At 39.9% G+C, this 19,537-nt stretch overlaps 1 protein-coding gene across 1 annotated transcript; it reads left to right on the top strand.

Annotated features, from left to right (window-relative positions):
• Positions 1-4,482: 4,482 nt before the first annotated feature.
• LOC145788427 (zinc finger MYM-type protein 1-like) lies at positions 4,483-6,342 on the top strand. The gene has a single exon (XM_082600195.1). The coding sequence runs from the start codon at positions 4,483-4,485 to the stop codon at positions 6,340-6,342; it is 1,860 nt and encodes a 619-aa protein (XP_082456321.1).
• The last annotated feature ends 13,195 nt before the right edge of the window (positions 6,343-19,537 follow it).

Below are 19,537 nucleotides of genomic sequence, written 5' to 3'. Positions count from 1 at the left end.
AGGCAAGGCTCTACATCCTTCTAACAAGGTCATCCATTTGAAACAAGCAAACTCTTCCATTGGTTTCATCCATTTGCACAGGTACTCCAAGCATCTCTCATAGAGGTTTGCAACTTCGGAAAGAAAAATGTTACATTCATCTTCATATCCCTCTTCTCTTTTTTCAACTAAAAGCCTTTTAACTTTCAAGAACGTAAAGTTTTTATTCTTCCTTTCCACAAGCATCTTATGAACCAGCTCCAAATTTTCTAGCACTTCTGCAACGGAATTGTTTTCTCTCTCAACTACAGTACTTGAATACGGTACGTCCATGAAACACGGACATTAGTGAGTGAAGCAGAAATAAACTAAAAAATTTGTTCGAGTGAAATAATCACTGCAACGAACCGAATACCTGACGTAAAGTATGTTAAAAAAACAAATTATAAACCAAAAAAAAAAAAAAATAATAAACCAAATCGAAAAAAAATAAACCAAACGGTTGCAAAATAAACCAGATTTGGTTTTAAAAAGACTAAAATGATAACACTGACTTCTAAGTGGTAAACATCATCGATAAGGAAAACGCTCTGTTACATCATAATTCCGTACAACCTCGTAGTAAAAAAATGCTCACGGTGCGAAATAACAACGTTCTGGATTGGCAGTGTGCACAGTGCGATTGCAGATGCAGTAAAATGAGCTGGCTGAGCGAATTTTCTAGGACACCCCTAATTTACAGAATTATTCTCGCAATTTTAATTTCCCCAAAACGCCCATTATAAAATTCCGGACATTTGAGCATTTTTTTAAATTCCTCCCGGACGCAAAATTTAACCCTAAATTCCGGACATGTCCGGAATTTTCCGGACGGTATGGCAACCCTACATTAGGCCCAGACGAAAACAGACGTGAATTTTCCGGACGCTGAACAGTTTTCCTTTGCTTAATTAACCCACAAATAATTCTTGTTATGAAATTTGTAGTCCGACTTTCGCACGTCTAGGCACAGTGTTACGCCTAGGCACGTAAGATAGCCTAAAGCAAGATTTTGGCATAGACTACTTATTTAAGATGAAAAATTATAACACTTTTCGAGCTGTTTCAGGGCCCTTCATTACTTCAGCCGCAGATAAGATGCACGGCTTTATTAACTCTTCCCCAATCGTGTATGCTTTTTTTGGTTTTAACTATTCGTAGAGAAACTAGATAGGATTCATGAAGAAAGGATTTTTCGGTAGTCGTCATCTTTTCATTTGCTTTTTTTAATCGTTCATATCAGAGAATATTCGTCCAAAATATTCAAGTGGCTTGCCTTCAAGATTGTTGTGCTTTGAATGAAAGTGACGAACAACTTTAGAAGGTTTCATAACGTCATTTGGCAGAATTTGGGAGCACACCAAACATTAGGGCGTGACGATTGTTCACTACCCGGAACTATTGTAAAACCAAGCTCCAAGTATTTTTATTGTATTGCCTGACAAATTCCCCTTTTCGTTTCTTACTTCCCTCTGTGACACTCAACACACTGACACACACTTTCCCTCTGTGACACTCAACTTATCTGCATATACCCTTTTCGTAGTTTACATTTGCACCTACTGATACTTGGTTCATTTCCATTTTGAGAATTATTTGTTTCAGAAGTCTTAGTTTTTTCCTTCTTGTTAAAATACACTTGTTGGTTCGTTGATTCCATATTAATCCTTCTGTAGTTTAACAGGACAAGCTATTGCAGCATCTGAAAAGTGAAGAATGACCTTGTATTCAGTGCTTCCACTTTTGACAATTGATAAATCCTCTTCAGTTTCCTTTTTTATTCTGAAAAATCCCTTTTTTCTCAGTCGGAAATCCTTCAAAAGTTCCTTCATAGGCTAGGTTATTTTTGACGTTATTTAAGTTAGAAAAAGTGCCAATACAACTTTAAAGTTATTTTAATCTCACCTAAGTTACGTTTTAACCTGAAAGAACAGAAAACCAGTGAATTGAAGAAGTGGTACAGTATCCAAATCGCTACAAAAAACAAAACCTTGCAGGCACTAGCATGGCTGATTTAGTTGACAAACCCAATCTAATACCATAAAGTTGCTGAATAAATTACAAAGGTTAGCTTGATTTTTTTCAGTAGCAACGGTATCTCGAAGCAACGTTGTTTTATTAGAACAGTAGCCTATAAGCTACACAAAAGTAGCATATATTTTACAATAACACGGTTTACTTCCTTTGTTCATTGTCCAGCCAAAAAAACTGCTTGTCAGTTAGTCGGTTCTGGGATATTTATCACCAGGAGTCCTGGACATCATTTACCAATTACCACTCTCATATTTCCAACCCGGACTCCTAACCTATCCCTAACACCGAAAATGTACAGGTGGTAAATGTGCAGTAACGAATTATCCATCGATTAACAAATTTATTTTTGTGTTTAGTTCGGTTTTCCTTGATGCGCTAACTTGTTCAACTCTATAAGGCGAGGCTATCTCTTTTTTCTCCTTGTCAGTAACGTCTTCACAATCATCTAAGACTGATGAAAAACTTCAGGATACTAGGCCTATTCATGATACTGACTCAGTCTGACTATGTAGTACACCATACGGTAGCCTACAATCATGTCGTATACACAGCCTAGCTAGCTCTATTATTATGACACCATAATAAGTAAGCATACCCTATATATAACTTTTCTAAACCGGAAGGATACTACTAGTCTATATTAGCTTATCATACCCAACTGTATGTCGAAGCTCAGTAAACTTTGTCATTGCTACTCAAGTTCAACCGTAAATCAACGGATTACCTAATTTTAACTAAAAGAACTGAGAACTAACTCACTCACTGCACTCACGTCCAATTCCCAAAATAGCGAGAATAGAAATCAAGCGACGGAAAGGCGAAAATGGGAAAGAGAGTGAGAGGGGTTTCGGATGATGAGTGACGACGGAAACCAGCTGATCATCGGTATTCCTGTCGTTTTTAGAACTTTTGAAAGGAAATAGTAATAAAATTTTCTTTAACATTGCTAAAAACAACAATTCCCTTTTTAAGACAAAATTTCCTTGTAAAATTGTTAAAAATCCTTAAAAAATCCTTCCGATCTTTATTTCCCTTTTTTATCCTTCGAAATGTTAAAAAATCCCTTTTTCGGGATAAAATCCTTCAAAGTGGAAGCACTGCTTGTATTACAAAATTTTTGAAAGCTAGACGCAGTTTATGACGAAACAATCATAAACGGCACAAAATCTAGGTCATCGGAAGGTTAACCTTTATTATTAAACAGTTCTGCTGTATCAACGAAGGAGAGATAGGCTATGCCAGTTTTAGCCTACTGCTGTGAATCGGCCAAGCGTAAAATGAGTTTTACAGGAAGTAGGCTATCAACTTTGCAATGCTTATGATTCCAGATTAAAATTAGCTTGGCAGAAAGTAAGATACGGTACTTCGCGGACCGGCGGTTGAGAACCACTGAGTTAGGCTAAGCCTTAGGAATAGATTAGGTTAAGGCAGTAAGATTAGTACTCATTATGGTTGGGAAAAGAGTTAGCAATCATTATTGTTGAGTTCAATGTTGTTTCATTGCCGGTTCACAAGCTAACACCGTGCAAACAACTGCCGGTTCACAACAAAAAATGATGGAAACCAGTGTCAGTTTATAACAAAAAATGATGGAAAGCATTGGGGTTCACTTGGACGCTAGCGACTGCCTTAATTCTAAGACAATTGCTAATGTTTTTTTTTTTGCACTGTGACGTAGGCTAAATATACGGCGTTGTATTTATTGTAACGGAAGATTTCAAGTTAATGCGATAAATTTTACGGTTCCACAATTTACAAATTTAGCTGCGTTTTGTGCACGCTTGCTATGGCGTCTCAACTCAGTGGATGGGATAAAGCGAAAAAGAAAAGGAAAGAAGCAGCAGAACAAGAAAAGCTTCTGGCGAAAATTGCAAAACTGAGTTCATACTTTGGAATGCGAGCAGCTTCGTCTCAATTGCCTGCGTCGGATGCGATTGCGAATTCGAGCGCTCCTGAAGAGCAGGCCAAGCAAGATGAACCTGATGAGGAAAGAGAGGATAAAGAGCGGGAAAGTTCAGCGGAGAGAGCAGAGGTGAAAGGAGACGCTATCACTGGCGAAGCACTGGCGCAAACGCTGGAGGATATCACCAATGATTTAGGACAGTGGGGTAAAATTAACGCTGACACTCGAGAATATTGGGCCAAGAAAGGTTCAAAACACTGCCGTGCCAACACACTGAATCGATGTTTGAAGAGAGCGCCAGACAATACGTAGGTGAATCATTCCAACGTCGATGCACTAAGACCTTCTTCGTGCGTACGCATCCGCTCAATGGTGAAAAATCCTATAGACAATGGTTGTGCTACTCGCCTTCGACCGGGAAGGTGTTCTGCTTTGCATGCAAGTTGTTCGGTGGTAATGCTGTTCAAGCAACCAAGTTCGTATCCGGCGGTTTCGACAATTGGAGGTCAGGCGAATCCAGAATAAAAATGCATGAAAGCAGCGATGGTCATCGCAAGGCTATGTTGTCTTTTGCGAGCCGACAGAGGGAGGCCGGTCGTGTTGACTACCTAGCCGCTAAACAGGTCGAGGAAGAGCGGTGTTACTGGCGCCAGATTGTAAAGCGGCTCATCGACGTTCTGATATTCCTAGCTAAGCGTGGCCTTGCTATAAGGGGCGCGGATGAGATCATAGGTTCCCCTCATAATGGTAACTACCTTGGCATCATTGAGTTGTTGGCGGAGTACGATACTCTGCTGGCTAGCCATATTAGAAAATATGCGAACCGCGGGAAAGGTCACATTTCTTATTTGTCATCCACAATTTGCGAGGAGCTGGTGCAGCTCATGGGACAAAAGGTGCAGGACACCATCCTGAAAGAAGCCAAGAAGGCGAAGTATTTCTCTGTCTCGATTGACTCTACACCTGACGTATCACACCTCGACCAGCTAACGATTGTTATTCGATATGTTCTGCCGTTGGGTCCAGTTGAACGGTTCCTGACATTCTTGCCTATGATGAGACACACCGCTACGCACATGGCTAGCATACTTCTGAACTTTCTGAAGGAAAATGGCTTGGATGTTACTAACTGCAGAGGCCAGTCGTATGACAATGCGTCAAACATGTCAGGACGGTACAACGGTGTCCAGGCAATTGTGAAGCGAGAATGTAAATATGCTGCTTTTATTCCATGCTGCAACCACAGTTTAAACCTGGTAGGAGACCAGGCTGTTAATAGCTGCGCTGGCTGTACCAGGTTTTTTCATTTTGTCAATGGACTATACGTTTTCCTGTCTGAATCGACATATCGCTGGCAGAAACTGAAGAATCGCTGCACATTAACGCTCAAAGGTTTGTCTGGAACCCGATGGTGTGAACGTGCAGATGCTGTCAAAGCGCTAGTAGAAGGGTGGAAGAGCATTCAAGAAGTCCTGGATGAGCTTGCGGCAGATAAGGAGCAGAAGGCCGATACGAGAAACCAGGCCGACGGATTTTCGCGCAGGATGGACGAACTTGAGACAGCAGTTATGGCGACTGCCTGGAACAATATCCTATGCCGTCTCAACAGTACGAGCATTAGCCTCCAAGACCCTACAGTCAGTCTGAATACGGCAACTAGTTTATTGGCATCACTGGTCGACACGATTCAATTTGCACGGGACAGATTTGACGTGTATGAGCAGATGGCGATCGAAAAGGTTCCTCACGGCGAATACAAGGCTGAAGAACGTCGAGGCCGTAAGCGAATGCCTGATGAAGGAGCTGCAAACGAAGAAAACCTCACCCCTAGGGAAACATTCAAAACCCATATATATCTGGTCATGATCGACAGACTGTTAGCTGAACTGGAAAAGCGAATGAAGGCGTATGAGGATATATCTACAACATTCGGATTTCTTTCGGAGCTAACGTCATTGAGCATAAAGCAGATCGAGAATAAAGCTCAAAATCTCGTTTCCTCGTATCCAGATGACTTGGAAGACACGCTGGTGGTTGAGCTCATACAGTTTGCTGCATTTATGCGCACCCAGAAATCGGTGAGTGTGAACGAGTCAGCAGAGCTTACCATGTACAAGCTTTTGTCGTCGTTGAACCTTTCTCAAACATTTCCAAACGTCGAGATTGCTTTGCGCATCTATCTGTGCTTGATGGTGTCTAATGCCTCCGGCGAGCGGAGCTTCTCAAAACTGGGAATAGTCAAAGGAGAGCTGCGGTCCTCGATGAGGGAGGAAAGGCTAAACATGCTGGCGCTTATGAGCATTGAACATGAGGTGCTGAGCAGCCTTGACTGCACTGACATGATCGAAGATTTCGCGCTTGCTAAGGCTCGAAAAACAGTAGTATAAGTAAGCAGCACTAGCGCAGCATTGACAATATGCCAACGTTAAGTTGATCTGGATTAGCCTTTTCTTCATTAACTCCGCTTTTCAGGCAATATTGGTATTGAATTGTGTTGGTGTTACATAGCCTGATGATAGTCTCGAGTTTTTACGATAACACGTCGTTATTATTGTTCATGTTCATTAAAATTTGGCTGACTGCGTCGAAAGCAATAAAGGCTCTTTGGTCGGTCTGATTACGCGTGTACGGTGGAGTCAGAGTGTCGAATGCATATGTACCAATGCCTAGAAAAAATAGGCCTGTTTTTGCGCTGCAGCATCAGGCCCAGTTTCGTCTTAATCCGGCCCTGCCTATCAGTATCGTTAAGGTGACCAGATCGTTGGGAATAAAGGCATGCCGTTTCAACTACATGATGTTTGATACAACCTTTGTTATTTTCGAAAGCTTATTTGGTGTAGGCTACTCATGTAAAAAAAGTTTGCTGAGGTAAAATACAGCATTATAGCCTAATAGTAGATTATATTATAAACCATACATGAATGCATACATAAAATAAATTATGTACGGCATGTAGGCTATGCCTCTATAAAACCAAGAAATAATTAGAAAGAAAATAAAATTGGGGAGAAAGAGAACTTTTCCACTGTTTAATATACTGTAGATGGACATGTTTCCCACGTGGCCAACTTACCTTCCATGGTGGGCCAAATTACCCGCACAGGAAGGCAAGATGGTCTATTTTATTTTTTTCGGAAAACTTGAAAAATTATATACCTAAGAATGTTTGTTTGATGCAAGAATATGTCCACTTCTAGTGATAAATTCTCTACTCTTCAATGGCATTCGCTTTAACATATGTTTTGTTATTAGCTCACAAATTCAATTTTTCATTTTGCTGGGCCAACTTACCCGAGTCTCCCCTACAGTAATAATTATTACACAAACAATCGAAATTTAAATTGAGCATGAACTAACCAGCAACAACGGGAAAGCTGCGAAGGGACCTCCGACAGGTCTTAAAGTCAAGCAGCACCTAATGAAAATCCCATTGCTTGTACAGTAGAATTCGCCTATACCGGCACCTCTAGGGGATTTGCAAAAACTGACGTTATAGCCGAATTGACGTTATAGACGAACTACCGCTAACTATTCCACAACTGTCTTTTCATTAAAGAAAGAGGTGTTTAATCCAATCAGGGTTATTGTGTAGGGCAAAGTGGGGCGTGTTGTCACAATTTTTACAAATCAGCATATATATTAGGGTGGGTCGCAAAATGGACTTTTTCACCGATTCGAAAACCTCAAATGGTTATTTGAAAATAGGCCCGAAAAAATACTCCATGCCAAATCTGAGCTGATTTGGACCAGAAATAGCTTGCGAAAATGCATTTGAAATTTCCCAAAAATTCTGATTTTTTGGGAAAAATGCCAATTACCATTTTTTCACCAGAACTTGAAAAAAAATATTCTGTCACACTATATTGATGAAATGCATACCCTTATACAATTTAGATGTCATTGTATTCCTTTAAAAGTCAATTCAACTAGGATTATGTCTCAAAACTACTTGTTTGAAAATGTGAAAAAATGTCAAGTATGCATGATGTCGAATACTATTGAAATAATGTGTATTGTATACTGCAGTGTATTATACTGTTCGTCTGTTACTAGGCTATATATATTATTATACAGTATATATTAGTGTATTATACATATCAGCCAGACAAGCCGATGGTTCAAATGCTTTTCTAATAATGCGATAACCCCGCCATGCATTCCAACGTTAACATTTGTTGAGTCACATCCGATGAACTTCAAACTGGTCAGCAATTTTTTTCTTTTAGGGCAGCCGATAATGATTGCTGAAAGTCCTTACTCTGTCCGCTTTGAGGGGTGAAGTGAGTTATATACCTGCCACCAGGCAGTTTCATTACAGAGTAATGTTCCTCTTTGGCCATGTGCTTGCCGCTACTTCCTGGTCGTGGAACAAGTGTTTGATCTTTACAGCCATCAAAAAACACACCCTGGATCAAAGCCGGGCACACTGCGATGGAATTGCAATTCATATTTTCATTTCTAAGATATTCCTTATCTCTGGATTTTATTCTTATCAGTTATTTGTGAAGTATCATCCAGGGATATCATCTTCCGTAACGATGCCGAGATCAACTAAGAGAGCGGTACATCGCTGCTGTTGCTCGAATGGACACACCATACCTTTCACTTTTGCGTACAGTATTTTCAAAAATTTTCTTTTGTCCACGCCAATCGAGAACTTGATACGCTTTCGGCATTGACAATTCTGGCACATCAGCAACAACATCCCCAAATGAAGATGTATAACAGAGGAAATAATTGACGACGAATCATCGGTATCATCAGTATTAGTAGAGTCTCCCTGAATGTCACTGGCAAATTATGTGCAGCTGCGGATCTAGATCCTTTCTTTGCTTGTTTCCGTACTTGCTCTCTTAGTGCTGCAGTTCCAGTTGAATCGACATTTTGAACTTGATAAGAACTTGAACGACCACTATCCCTTAACCGCTGATCCCAGACAAAATGCAGTTTAATCAATGGTATTTGATCCTTTTTTGGGCACTTGCATTTGATATGAGCTTGCCTTTCATATCACATCCAACACAGCCCACTTCACTGCACAACCAAATAGGGCACTTGCATTGTATGACATCCACAATTGTGTCCAGTTTTGAGGTAAAGTTGGTCCGTTTTTTCTTGGTGAGATGATTTCTTTTGAAATCTTTATATTCTTTAAGGAGCCTAACCAATTTGATTTTCATAGTTTTGTCTGGAATTAGTGGAATATTGGTACAGATTTTGAGGTTAATTGATTTCACATCTGACATTATTTGCGAAAGGACAGCTTCTTCGTCCACATCCCCCAGGCATCTTTCCCTAAGAAGATTCACTTTCTTCAAGATATCCTTAGATGTTGGAAGTTGTGCCAAGGGTAGCTCTCTAGAAGGACCAACGATTGGGCATGCGTTTTTCCTGGTTATTTTCAATTTTGACGGCATTGTTTGTTTTATTTTATTATCTTTATCCTGCGTTGCGGGAAAGCGGACTTGAGCGCTATGCATCGGTGTTCGCCTTCCGACGTACACCTGACCCACGCTGCAGCCGACTGCAATGTCTGTTTCCGGTTGTCTACTCTACGTATGACTTAAATTTGGTACTACCCATTACTCAAAATCGATCACTGGGTAGAGGCAATTATCGTAAAGTTTCTTGCCCAGAGAAACAACAGCAAGGGCGGGTGGCTGGAGTCGAACATGCAGGCTCTCGACTGCGAGCCCAACGCGCTAACCACTCGGCCACAATCAGTCTACAGTTACTAATTACTATGCAAACTAGGTCTACAAATAGTCTGAAACGAAGTAACAAATATAAAAGTCACCGAGCCAACAATCACCACCATATTATGCTATAGGCAGTTACATCTTTTTATTCTTACCAAGCCTTGACCTACTGGCCTAAATATTACTGTTCTGTGTAGCATAATATCTGACATCATTGAAGACCGAAGCCACAATATAAACACGTGCTAACTCCAGTCTGCTCTGCTGCAAAAAGACCAGTGGTAAGAATATTTAGAAAAAGGCAGCTATGATGTCACAAACATTTTGTTGTCACATCATCTAAAATAGGTTTAATTTAACTATACAGCCAGAAGAACTTTTTACAACGTGCTTTGAAAAAGTAAAGAAAAGCTTAAAAAATGGCAGTGATGCAATTAATTCAAACAATAGGCTACTATACCGTCTCAATTGCTGCATATTGAACATAATATAGCCTAACTGAAACTTTATAGTGATGTGCAACATGTGCCACACCAGCTATAACTTTGCTTCACTTTAAGTAAACACCGTTTTCCAATGCTTATTAACACTACCTCTCTCTTACAGTCTAATTTTGTGAATGATGCAACATGGCATAATTTAGCATTTTTTTCACTTTTTAAAGTAGTTTTTGACATAATCATGAGGTGAACTGTGACCTTTAAAAGGGTATAGTGTTATCTAAAATGTATAAGGAGATGTATTTCACCAATATTGGATCACAGAATAATTGTTTTTAAGTTCTGGATAAAAAATGATAAATGCCATTTTCGTCCAAAAAATCAGGATTTTTGGAAATTTCAAATGCATTTTCGCAAGCTATTTCTGGTCCAACTCAGCTCAGATTTGGCATGGAGTGTTTTTTCGGGCCTATTTTCACATATCCATTTGAGGTTTTCGAATCGGTGAAAAAGTCCATTTTGCGACCCACCCTAATATATATCTCGTTCTGTACCAATGGTATCGAAATGCTAGATAGTGCAATTGAAAGAGGTATCATTCGGCTTCTTTTAGCTACAGTTAAAGTTTTTCTGGATTTTTTCGTTTTTACATAAATGCAGGTTTAATGCAAGTGAATGGACTGTGACAACACGCCCCACCCCGGGGCGTGTTGTCACAGAGCATGGGGCGTGTTGTCACAAAATTTCTGCACATGCTTTATGACTAAAATATGACAGAAACCAACAAAAAAATGGTTTTAATACAGGCTGAACGAATAAAAAATATGCGAAATGCAGAAAAATTTAATTTACAACATATTGGTAAAAATTTTATGCCCATTATCAAAAACAATAAAAATGTCATCTTGAGAATTATGTGTCACTATCGAATATATGTGTGTATCGTTATCTAATATTAATTTTTATTTCCTAAAAAAGCGTTGTATTTTAACAAATACGCATATTACCTCGTTGTATAAGCACAAATAACTTTTTATGTTTCTTAATATTAAAAATCCACACCTCGGGGGGTGTAGTCACAGCTGTGACAACACGCCCCGTGGTATGAAATCAGGTGGTTTCAACAACCATGTGTACATCTCTACTTGCATGTCTTATCTGTTTGGTATGATGAAAAGAGCAGGCTTAAAGCTAACGAATGATATCTTTCCTGATCAGTTATGATCATACCTTAGTTTTCCAGACCATTTTTAGTTTAGTTATAAAACCTGATTTTGCCCAAAATTCAATGGCACTCCTCATAATTTCTGCTGTGGTGACAAATTTATTAATCTTCACTGCTTGTAGGAAAGAGAACTGAAAACTATGCCTTCCATTGAAAGCTCGTGGTTGTACGCTTGGGTTATCACATGGAAATCGTGCTGTGACAACACGCCCCTGTGACAACACGCCCCACTTTGCCCTACCACCAAACTGACAAAAGGCACGCAGAAAATACAGTAAACAAAGAAATTGTTTTAAAAAAATAACCTACAGCGAAAAGTACAGGAAATTTGCGCAATACAGTTCGTTACATACAGTAGTAGAGAAGTTCGTTGTTTATTAGCAAAAAAGGCATTGATGTTGAGCTGTTTCGGATTTGACACAGCTGTAGAGCTGCTTTTTACACGTGATATGTTTTCACGCGGGAAAAAAAAGTTAATTAGTTTATACAGTACTGCACGTACAACTGTTGCTTTGAGTTGTTTAAAGGTCAGCTGTAGAGCTGCTTTTTACACGTGATAGTTTTTCACGCGGGGAAAAAATTAATTTAGTTAAAGTCCCTGCTGAGAACGACGTAGCAAAATAAAGAGAAGACATGTTGCAAGCAGCAGCGCTAACTGGATTAAAAGACTGACCGTTCGTGGTGAAGGTGATGGCTTAAAGTGACGTTATAAACGAACAAAAGACGTCTGGGGACGAATAAAGGGTGCTGTTACATGCGAATTGACGTTATAGGCGATGCTGTTGTAGCCGAACTACAATGTACGTAAAAGATAGGAATTTTGCCGGGACCGAGCGAAATGTGACGTAATAGGCGAATTGACGTTATAAACGAAGCCGTTATAGGCGAATTCTACTGTAAATGAAAATCCAATTGCACTTTTAATTGGTTAGCGCGTCACTTCTGGAACAAAGAAGCTTCAAGATCAAGCGGCGTTGGTTCGACTTTCGGGGTGTGCGCTTGAGCAACGCACGTTAAAGGACTGCTATCCATTCAGCGGCATCTAATGGATGGAATAATTCCCCGGCAACAAGACTTCAACAATCGGAAACTTCACTCTGTCAATCTCGGTGGCCGGGCCGCGAAATTTTTTTCCCCACGAGATTTCTGTCTTATTGATTCTAGTCACTCTAAAAGTAAGATTTTTCGAAAGTGTTTTGAGAGATTGGTTAAATCAGATTGCGAAATAACTATTTGCCAATGAAATTCTGCAATGATAATAAAATATAAGCTTTCCCTAACCCTACTTTTTCTGAAAAGCTCTAGTGCACAGCAAAAATTAATAAAAAAAAAAAGTTTGACTTCGACGCGCGTCGAACCCTCGTTCTCACAATCACTAGGCAGTGGATGAAACCACTGAACCAACCGTGCCAACGAGAAACTGTTGCATTCACACGGTTTTAATACAAACTTTTACCAAAATATGTAAATGAGACAGAAATCTCGTGGGAAAAAATATTTCGCGGCCGGGCCTGCGTCAGTGATTCAAAGCCTCTACAAGTATGCGAAACTGCCAGGATTAAGCTCTGCAAGAAGCTTTTAGACGAGTCAATATAAGGTTGAACCCCAAAAAAATTGATACAAAAGGTTTTTCAACGGATTCTGTTACCTATGGGCCTACTAAATAACATACTAAAAGTCTACCAAAATCGGACCTCCAGAAAGGGGTCATTTTCAAGATGGCCCCCGTGATGTTATATTGCCTATATCTCAATTGCTATTCAAGCTAGAAAGGCGGTTTAGGTGTCTATCCTTAGGTTTTCGGGGTCAATCAATCGAATTAAATAGGTTAAATTACGATAGACTGATTATCTACTGAGATACGTATGATTTGTATATAATATACAACCTGGAGGAGCCCGGGGACATTTAGGACGCAGCGATAGGCCAACATCAGACAGAGCAGAGCACGATATTAGCAAATTTACTTGAGGCTTGAAATAAACCGCAAACAAAATCATCTTGACTTCCATTATGTAACACAAGCTTGAGAAAAGTGGTTTTCCAACATTCCAGTTTCTATACTTTTGGCAGCTTGATAAGCCGAATAGTGGTAAAATTTTCAGAGACAACTCCTCACTTTTCATCTGAATAAATTCCATATGTATTGGTGCAAAACGGTTTCCAGTACACTTTAAAATAAAACGTTTTTTCGAAAACAAAACACTCGAAAATCCGTCCGTAGTATCCCCAATCTCCCCTAATAAGATGGAATTATCATAACAGCATATTACATGCGGCATAACAGGTACTATCAATACAGGCATCTAAGAAAAACTGCAACCAACAGGAGGCTCATACTTGACCTCGTACAGCAGATGAATACAGGGGATTAATCTGTTCTAAAGAATGGCGTACCATTAAAGTCTGGACACAGACACATTCAGAAAATCATCGGAATTACAACAGTAGCCTACAAAGGTAAATCGTAAACCAGGGTGATCTACCGGTTTGTTGTCTTATTGCCTACAGCTGTCTCTATTTATCATCTTCCGACTCGTCTAGAAGAAACTTGTTATGTGGATTGTCACATTGCAGTTGGCATGGTCCACATGCAGCGGTACATGGTAGTCCGTATCCTCTACAGGAGCAGCGGAGTGTCTTACAGGCAGTGGAGCAGTTGCAATGAATGACCTTCAAGAGACTGTCTGGAGCAGCCTTCATTTTTGACATAAGTGGGATGAGCCGATTCGTTTGCAGGTTCCACCCCCAATTCATGACATTCATACTCTCTGCTTTTCCCATCCAGACCATTATCTGGTAGTAAACTCGACGATAGTGAAATTGAGTAGCAGATTCAGTTGGTGGCAGACGCTCGGGCGTTACAAGTGATGAAGCAGAGACAACTTTCTTGCCGAAGGTGTTGTATCGCATTGTTGCAAGGGAATCTGTGCTCTGGCCATCAAAGAAGACAGCCATTACTTATTGAAACTTGGCACCCAAGGTCATCGATTATCTCTGTGGTCTGGTTTGGGGCAGTGAATGCTTTAGCACAAGACTGAAGAACAGGATCTCCATGCACAAGTTTCCGAAAAGCAGTCTTCTTGCAAACACCGAATATCCGAGACGTAGTGTCACAACCAGTCATGGCATGAATAAATATCAACTCAGAACAAATGTCATGTCCAAAGATTTTTTTCAAACGGTTGATGTTGTATACTTTGGTACTGCCATCAGCTTTGGACTTGTCTGACCTGAAATAAAGGCCCTTACTGTCTTGTCCCCGGAGTACATGTCTATCATTGGCAGATACCTTACTAAAGACTGGCCTGGGTGTTCCTTTCCCTGATAAATAGTGTGCATCATCTCCTGCCAGCCTGGCGTGGCCTGCTTGAAGTTGAATGACAACTCCCAAAGCAAATCAACCATGTTGGGCACATGCAGTGAGAATCGGAAGTTCTCTGAATGTGATGTCTTGTCGAATATGTTTTGCAAAACGATGCTCAATTATCGCAACCTTGGACGTCTCTACAATCTTCAGTTTTAACGTTTCGTGCCTTGGGATAATCTGGCCTGTTTCCTGTCCTGGTTTCAAGGCGGCTATCATGCCCATCCCGTGAAACGTTCCTTTCCCATCAATTGTATGATCTACATTGTCTGCTGCGAATAGCAAGTTGTTGTCCAACACATCAATATCCTTACCAAGCATGTTTGGTGCAGAACAATTTGCGGCATTCATTTCAAACCTCTGCATTTCGCCATACGAAGAGCAGAACCCCATCTGACACAAGCTATCCAAAAGAAACCGCGATCGATTTAGATGGTGCAGTTGCACTGAAAGGCCAATTTGCAAAGGGGCAATAGCAGCTCGTGGTCGGACTGCCTGTATAATTGCATGACCAATAATAGCAACTTTTCGCTGTGTGCCTTTACCTACAAACAAGGCATTGAACACAACGTAGAGTGATTTTGGAATATAATCAAGAGCCGCCTGGATTTTAAGTGTCTCTGTAGTCGGGTACTGGTCGTTAACGGATGGCACATTTGTCTTGATGTCACTCTTTATGAGCCTGGCAGCTGCTTCAAGTAATGCTCTCTTCTGTGACTCTTCATCACCTTCTTGGTTTGTGCTTGCGAAGTATGACCTGAGGATGCTTCCCGTTTTCTCTCTCAGCGTCACTATGTCCTCTAAACCTTTTCCTTCTGCAATAATTATGGAGTTTCCATACCGTTTCTTCAGGTGACTCTTTAGGTATTGATTGCCATAAGGGAGGGAACCGTCCTCAGATAAATACTCTTTCATTTTACACCTTAGATCAGAAACAGTCAGCTGTTCTTCATCATTCATGGCTAAGTACGCACACATCTTTGTAAAGGCTTGCTCTTGATCCTCATTCTTTGGCCTTCCAGCTTTGCTACGCTTTGAATCGCGATCAGTCTGAATCTGCAAGGGGACATCACGGCTACGCCTGAAATGGCTGCTACATACTTTGTGATATACGCAGTCTGCAGCATGTAGATCACCACAATAGTATTCAATTCTACCTTTGACTTTGAAAGACCACTCATCATGGCGGTTTTCACTGCAATCCAATATTGCCTTTGCGAAGATTTCAGTTTTCACATAACTAGAGTCTTCACTTCCATCATGAACATTATTTCCGCAGAAAAGGCAATCAGTCTTGCTATTGAACAGACCCTCAGAGTCCCTAGTACCGGTACTTCTTTTATAAGTGCTGGTGGAATAAATCTTTTCGACTTTAACAACGATAACTTTGCTTGCATTGTGATGCGACTATGCTCGCATTCATGTGATTATGATGTCACAAACACAAGAACAATAAGAACTTGAATACCACCATCTACCCAATACGCAAAATTATTTAGAAATATGCCGTACACTTCCTTGAAAATGACCCCTTTCTGGGGGTCCGATTTTGGTAGACTTTTAGTATGTTATTTAGTATGCCCATTGGTAACAGAATCCGTTGAAAAACCTTTTGTATCAATTTTTTTGGGGTTAGGTGCCTTTTTTCCGTATATTGACTCGTCTATTTCCCAGTCCGAGGATAAAGATTCAATCAATCAAACACTCAAAAAATGTCACAAAATATTTTGCCTCCCTCATATTTAGGTTCCCGTTATGCCACTGGTAATTATAACGAAAAAACAAGTGGTTTTTATGCAATCGTATTCAGCAGTAAAATTGCTTTTTGGTGTTGAAAGAGGGCATCAACTTCCGTGATTTGATCTTTTGCCAGATCACACCATCCCGTCTTTCGAACCCAGCCACATGCATGGAAGCTTCTGTGACGAGCTTCACATGACGCTTTACACTTACAGCATGATTGTGGCATGGGTGATCAAGTTCAAGCTTGTTTGTTTTGAAATTTTGTATTGCATCATCATTCATGACTTTGGTTGCGGGAGGTTCCTGTGACATGAATTTCATCAAAATTTACTATGTTGTGGTAGAACTCGGTGTTGATCTCCAGTATCATAAATTTTCGAACAGTTATTGTCCTCTCTGCAATAGATTTCGCCTTTGCACTTTCATCATCTGGGGTCATTTCAACATTTTTGCTTCTGCGTAGCGATAGCACAATATTGACAGCTTGCGATCGAATTGTATCATCATCGAAAGAAGAATGTTTTCGGGGTGAGCTGAGAAGCCATTACGTATCAAAGTTTTTGATGCAATGTCTCTTGCTTGCTTCTAGGGAAATTGGTTGATTCGTTTGAGCATGCGAAAATAGTTGACAGCTACTTTATTTATTTTAGAGTTTAGCTTGATATCAAACCAACTTAGGAAGTAGACTTTTAAACAAAATTCTACCAGAATTCTCAAATTTTGCTCGGCTTTGTTTGGGAAGTGTTGTATCTCAAAGTGCGACATGCAAGTGTCAATCATCTTGCATGTGACAAGCAATCTACTTCAAACTCTGCTAAGTCATTCTCAAGTTTTCCAGATATGACAGCCAAGCAAATTTGGCATGCATAAAATTAATCGGAACTCAAACTTTCCATAACTTCTTTTGGCAATTGAAGAAATTCAATAGAAAATAATGGCTTAAACTTAACCACATGCCAATCAGACACTAAACCATTTACCTCTTTGCCAATTGGGCCTGAAAACGAGTCGGAGTTTAAAGAGACTCCATCCAAGTGCTTAAAGACATGCCTGAGAGCCAGTTCGTTGGTATGCAAGTAACAGATGACTTATTGCGAAGGTCTTTGCAGCAACTCTTCTAATGTGGCAAGGCTGCAATGGTGTTTACCTGTCATAATTGTGGTTCCATCTGAGCCTATAATTGACAAATTTTTCTGCAGGTCGGTATTTTCCGGTGCTTTGTGATTCTTAAATAACAATCCAACCAAATGCTGAAATTTAGTATTTTGGCTGTTGAAGTTCGTTAACTATAATGTTGTATAAGCAAAAATACCACAAAACTATATTTTTGTTGTTTAGTCAAATTCTACTAGCAATAGAAGAAAAAGTTCTCTTAGAACAGATAGAAATATGGGTCTTCTGAATCTTTTAAGCCATTAAACAGATTTGTAGCACCAGTAGAAGTGGAGATAGAGCAATTTTGACCTCGCGTGACCGTTGACCTCAGGTAGGAGGGTCAATTTAGGGGTAGGGGAACCAAAATTATATTAAAGACAACATTACAACACCTTAAATCCAAAACATAAAGTGAAATTCACTCCACCCTTAATATACATTATACAAGGCTACTTCGTTAATAGAGTTTCAATTTACGCTTTTGCAGCGGATAGTCCTACACAGTATGCGTCCGCTGTGAGTGGACGCATACTGATGCAATAATGTTGTGCTACAAGCCATCCGAATGAAATGGCTAGCGGACCGGTACCTCGTCCTACTTACATTCACGTTTGTTGTTGCATGAGCAACAGCTTCGCGACCTACTATAAAATGCTCTGCAACCCCCAGGTTGGGAACCACTGGCCTAACACAAGAGAAGAATCAATGCTGAGGCGTTCTTCCCGCATAAGGCGCCCTCTTGATCGTGTTTGAAGTATGAATGGTACGAATACCCGTTTGAACTCGATTTCTTGGCAGGGGAGAATGTTGTAGATTACAACTGACCATTCTTATTTTGCCTCATGCCTAATCATTTCTATTGCTTCTCCTTGCGGTACTATGACGTAGGTAATTGCTCGTTTAAACAATCAAGTAGGCTACTTGCCGTGACATTTTACTTGTGTTCTAGCAGCGTAGCTTCATACAGAAAATTGTTTAGTAGTGAAGACATTTCAGTTGCACACAATCTTTAGTTTGTAAAGTGTAGTGTATGATATCGTTAATACCTACTACCTTATGTTGATGTTAACCGCTATGTTTATGTTCAGCTATATCGTGTGTTTTGTTTAATAAACCCTAATTTGAGGATTTGTGATGAATAAATATGGATTCATAACATAGGCTTCATACTGAACAAATACTAGAATTAGATCAAACAGCATACTTAATTACTTAAGTCAAGTTTGCCTAATCATATGCTATAGGTTGAGCATCGTTGCGGCCCACCTCCGCATCATCACTACATTACTTCATTTGGCCCTCACATGTAAAAGGGTTGCCAATCCTATTGCCAGCAAACACAATACCGGTAATAAATGTTTTTTTTTTAAATTTTACAATGTATGATATGTGTTGTATGACGTGTAGCCATTGTTGAACTAGTGCTTATTTCGTGATTCTTCAAATTTTAATATTGGTGAGAAACTAACACAAGATCTACTTGGTGAGGCACAACTAAAAAACGACGAACAAAGAAAAAGAAATTAACATCAACAACATAACCACTAAACAAGGCAAAAACGAAACAGAAAATCAAAAACTGGCTTCAATTTGCTTCAACAAAGCATAAATTTATGGTCGAAGTAAAACACGAAGACATTTTTGTGCAATGCAAAGTGAATACGCGTGCACATGTAATCATTGTCAAGATGTTCATTCAAGATAATTATATTAACAAGTTACTTGCTGCCACACTGGATAAAGGTTAAAGAACAATCTTCATAAGTCTGTTTACAGTGTTTAGTCTGCTTGTTTTGAATTACTGTAATATTGACATTGCGTTGAGCTAAAAAAGGAGAAAAAATGTGTATCCTTCAGTAGGCAAGAAATACAGGGGATGGCACCAAGCTGGTAGGGACAGCAAAAAAGACAGAGCAAGGTCTCCCAAATCATGAGTCACCAAACGTTTTCACA

Source organism: Aplidium turbinatum, chromosome 1 (genome assembly GCF_918807975.1).
Source record: "Aplidium turbinatum chromosome 1, kaAplTurb1.1, whole genome shotgun sequence".
NCBI classification, from domain to species: domain Eukaryota; kingdom Metazoa; phylum Chordata; class Ascidiacea; order Aplousobranchia; family Polyclinidae; genus Aplidium; species Aplidium turbinatum.
This window is presented reverse-complemented; position numbering and strand designations above follow the sequence as displayed.

What these genes read in the sequence shown, in the direction of transcription:
- LOC145788427 (XM_082600195.1), top strand. Translation starts at nt 4,483, where the DNA reads ATGCATGAAAGCAGCGATGGTCATCGCAAGGCTATGTTGTCTTTTGCG.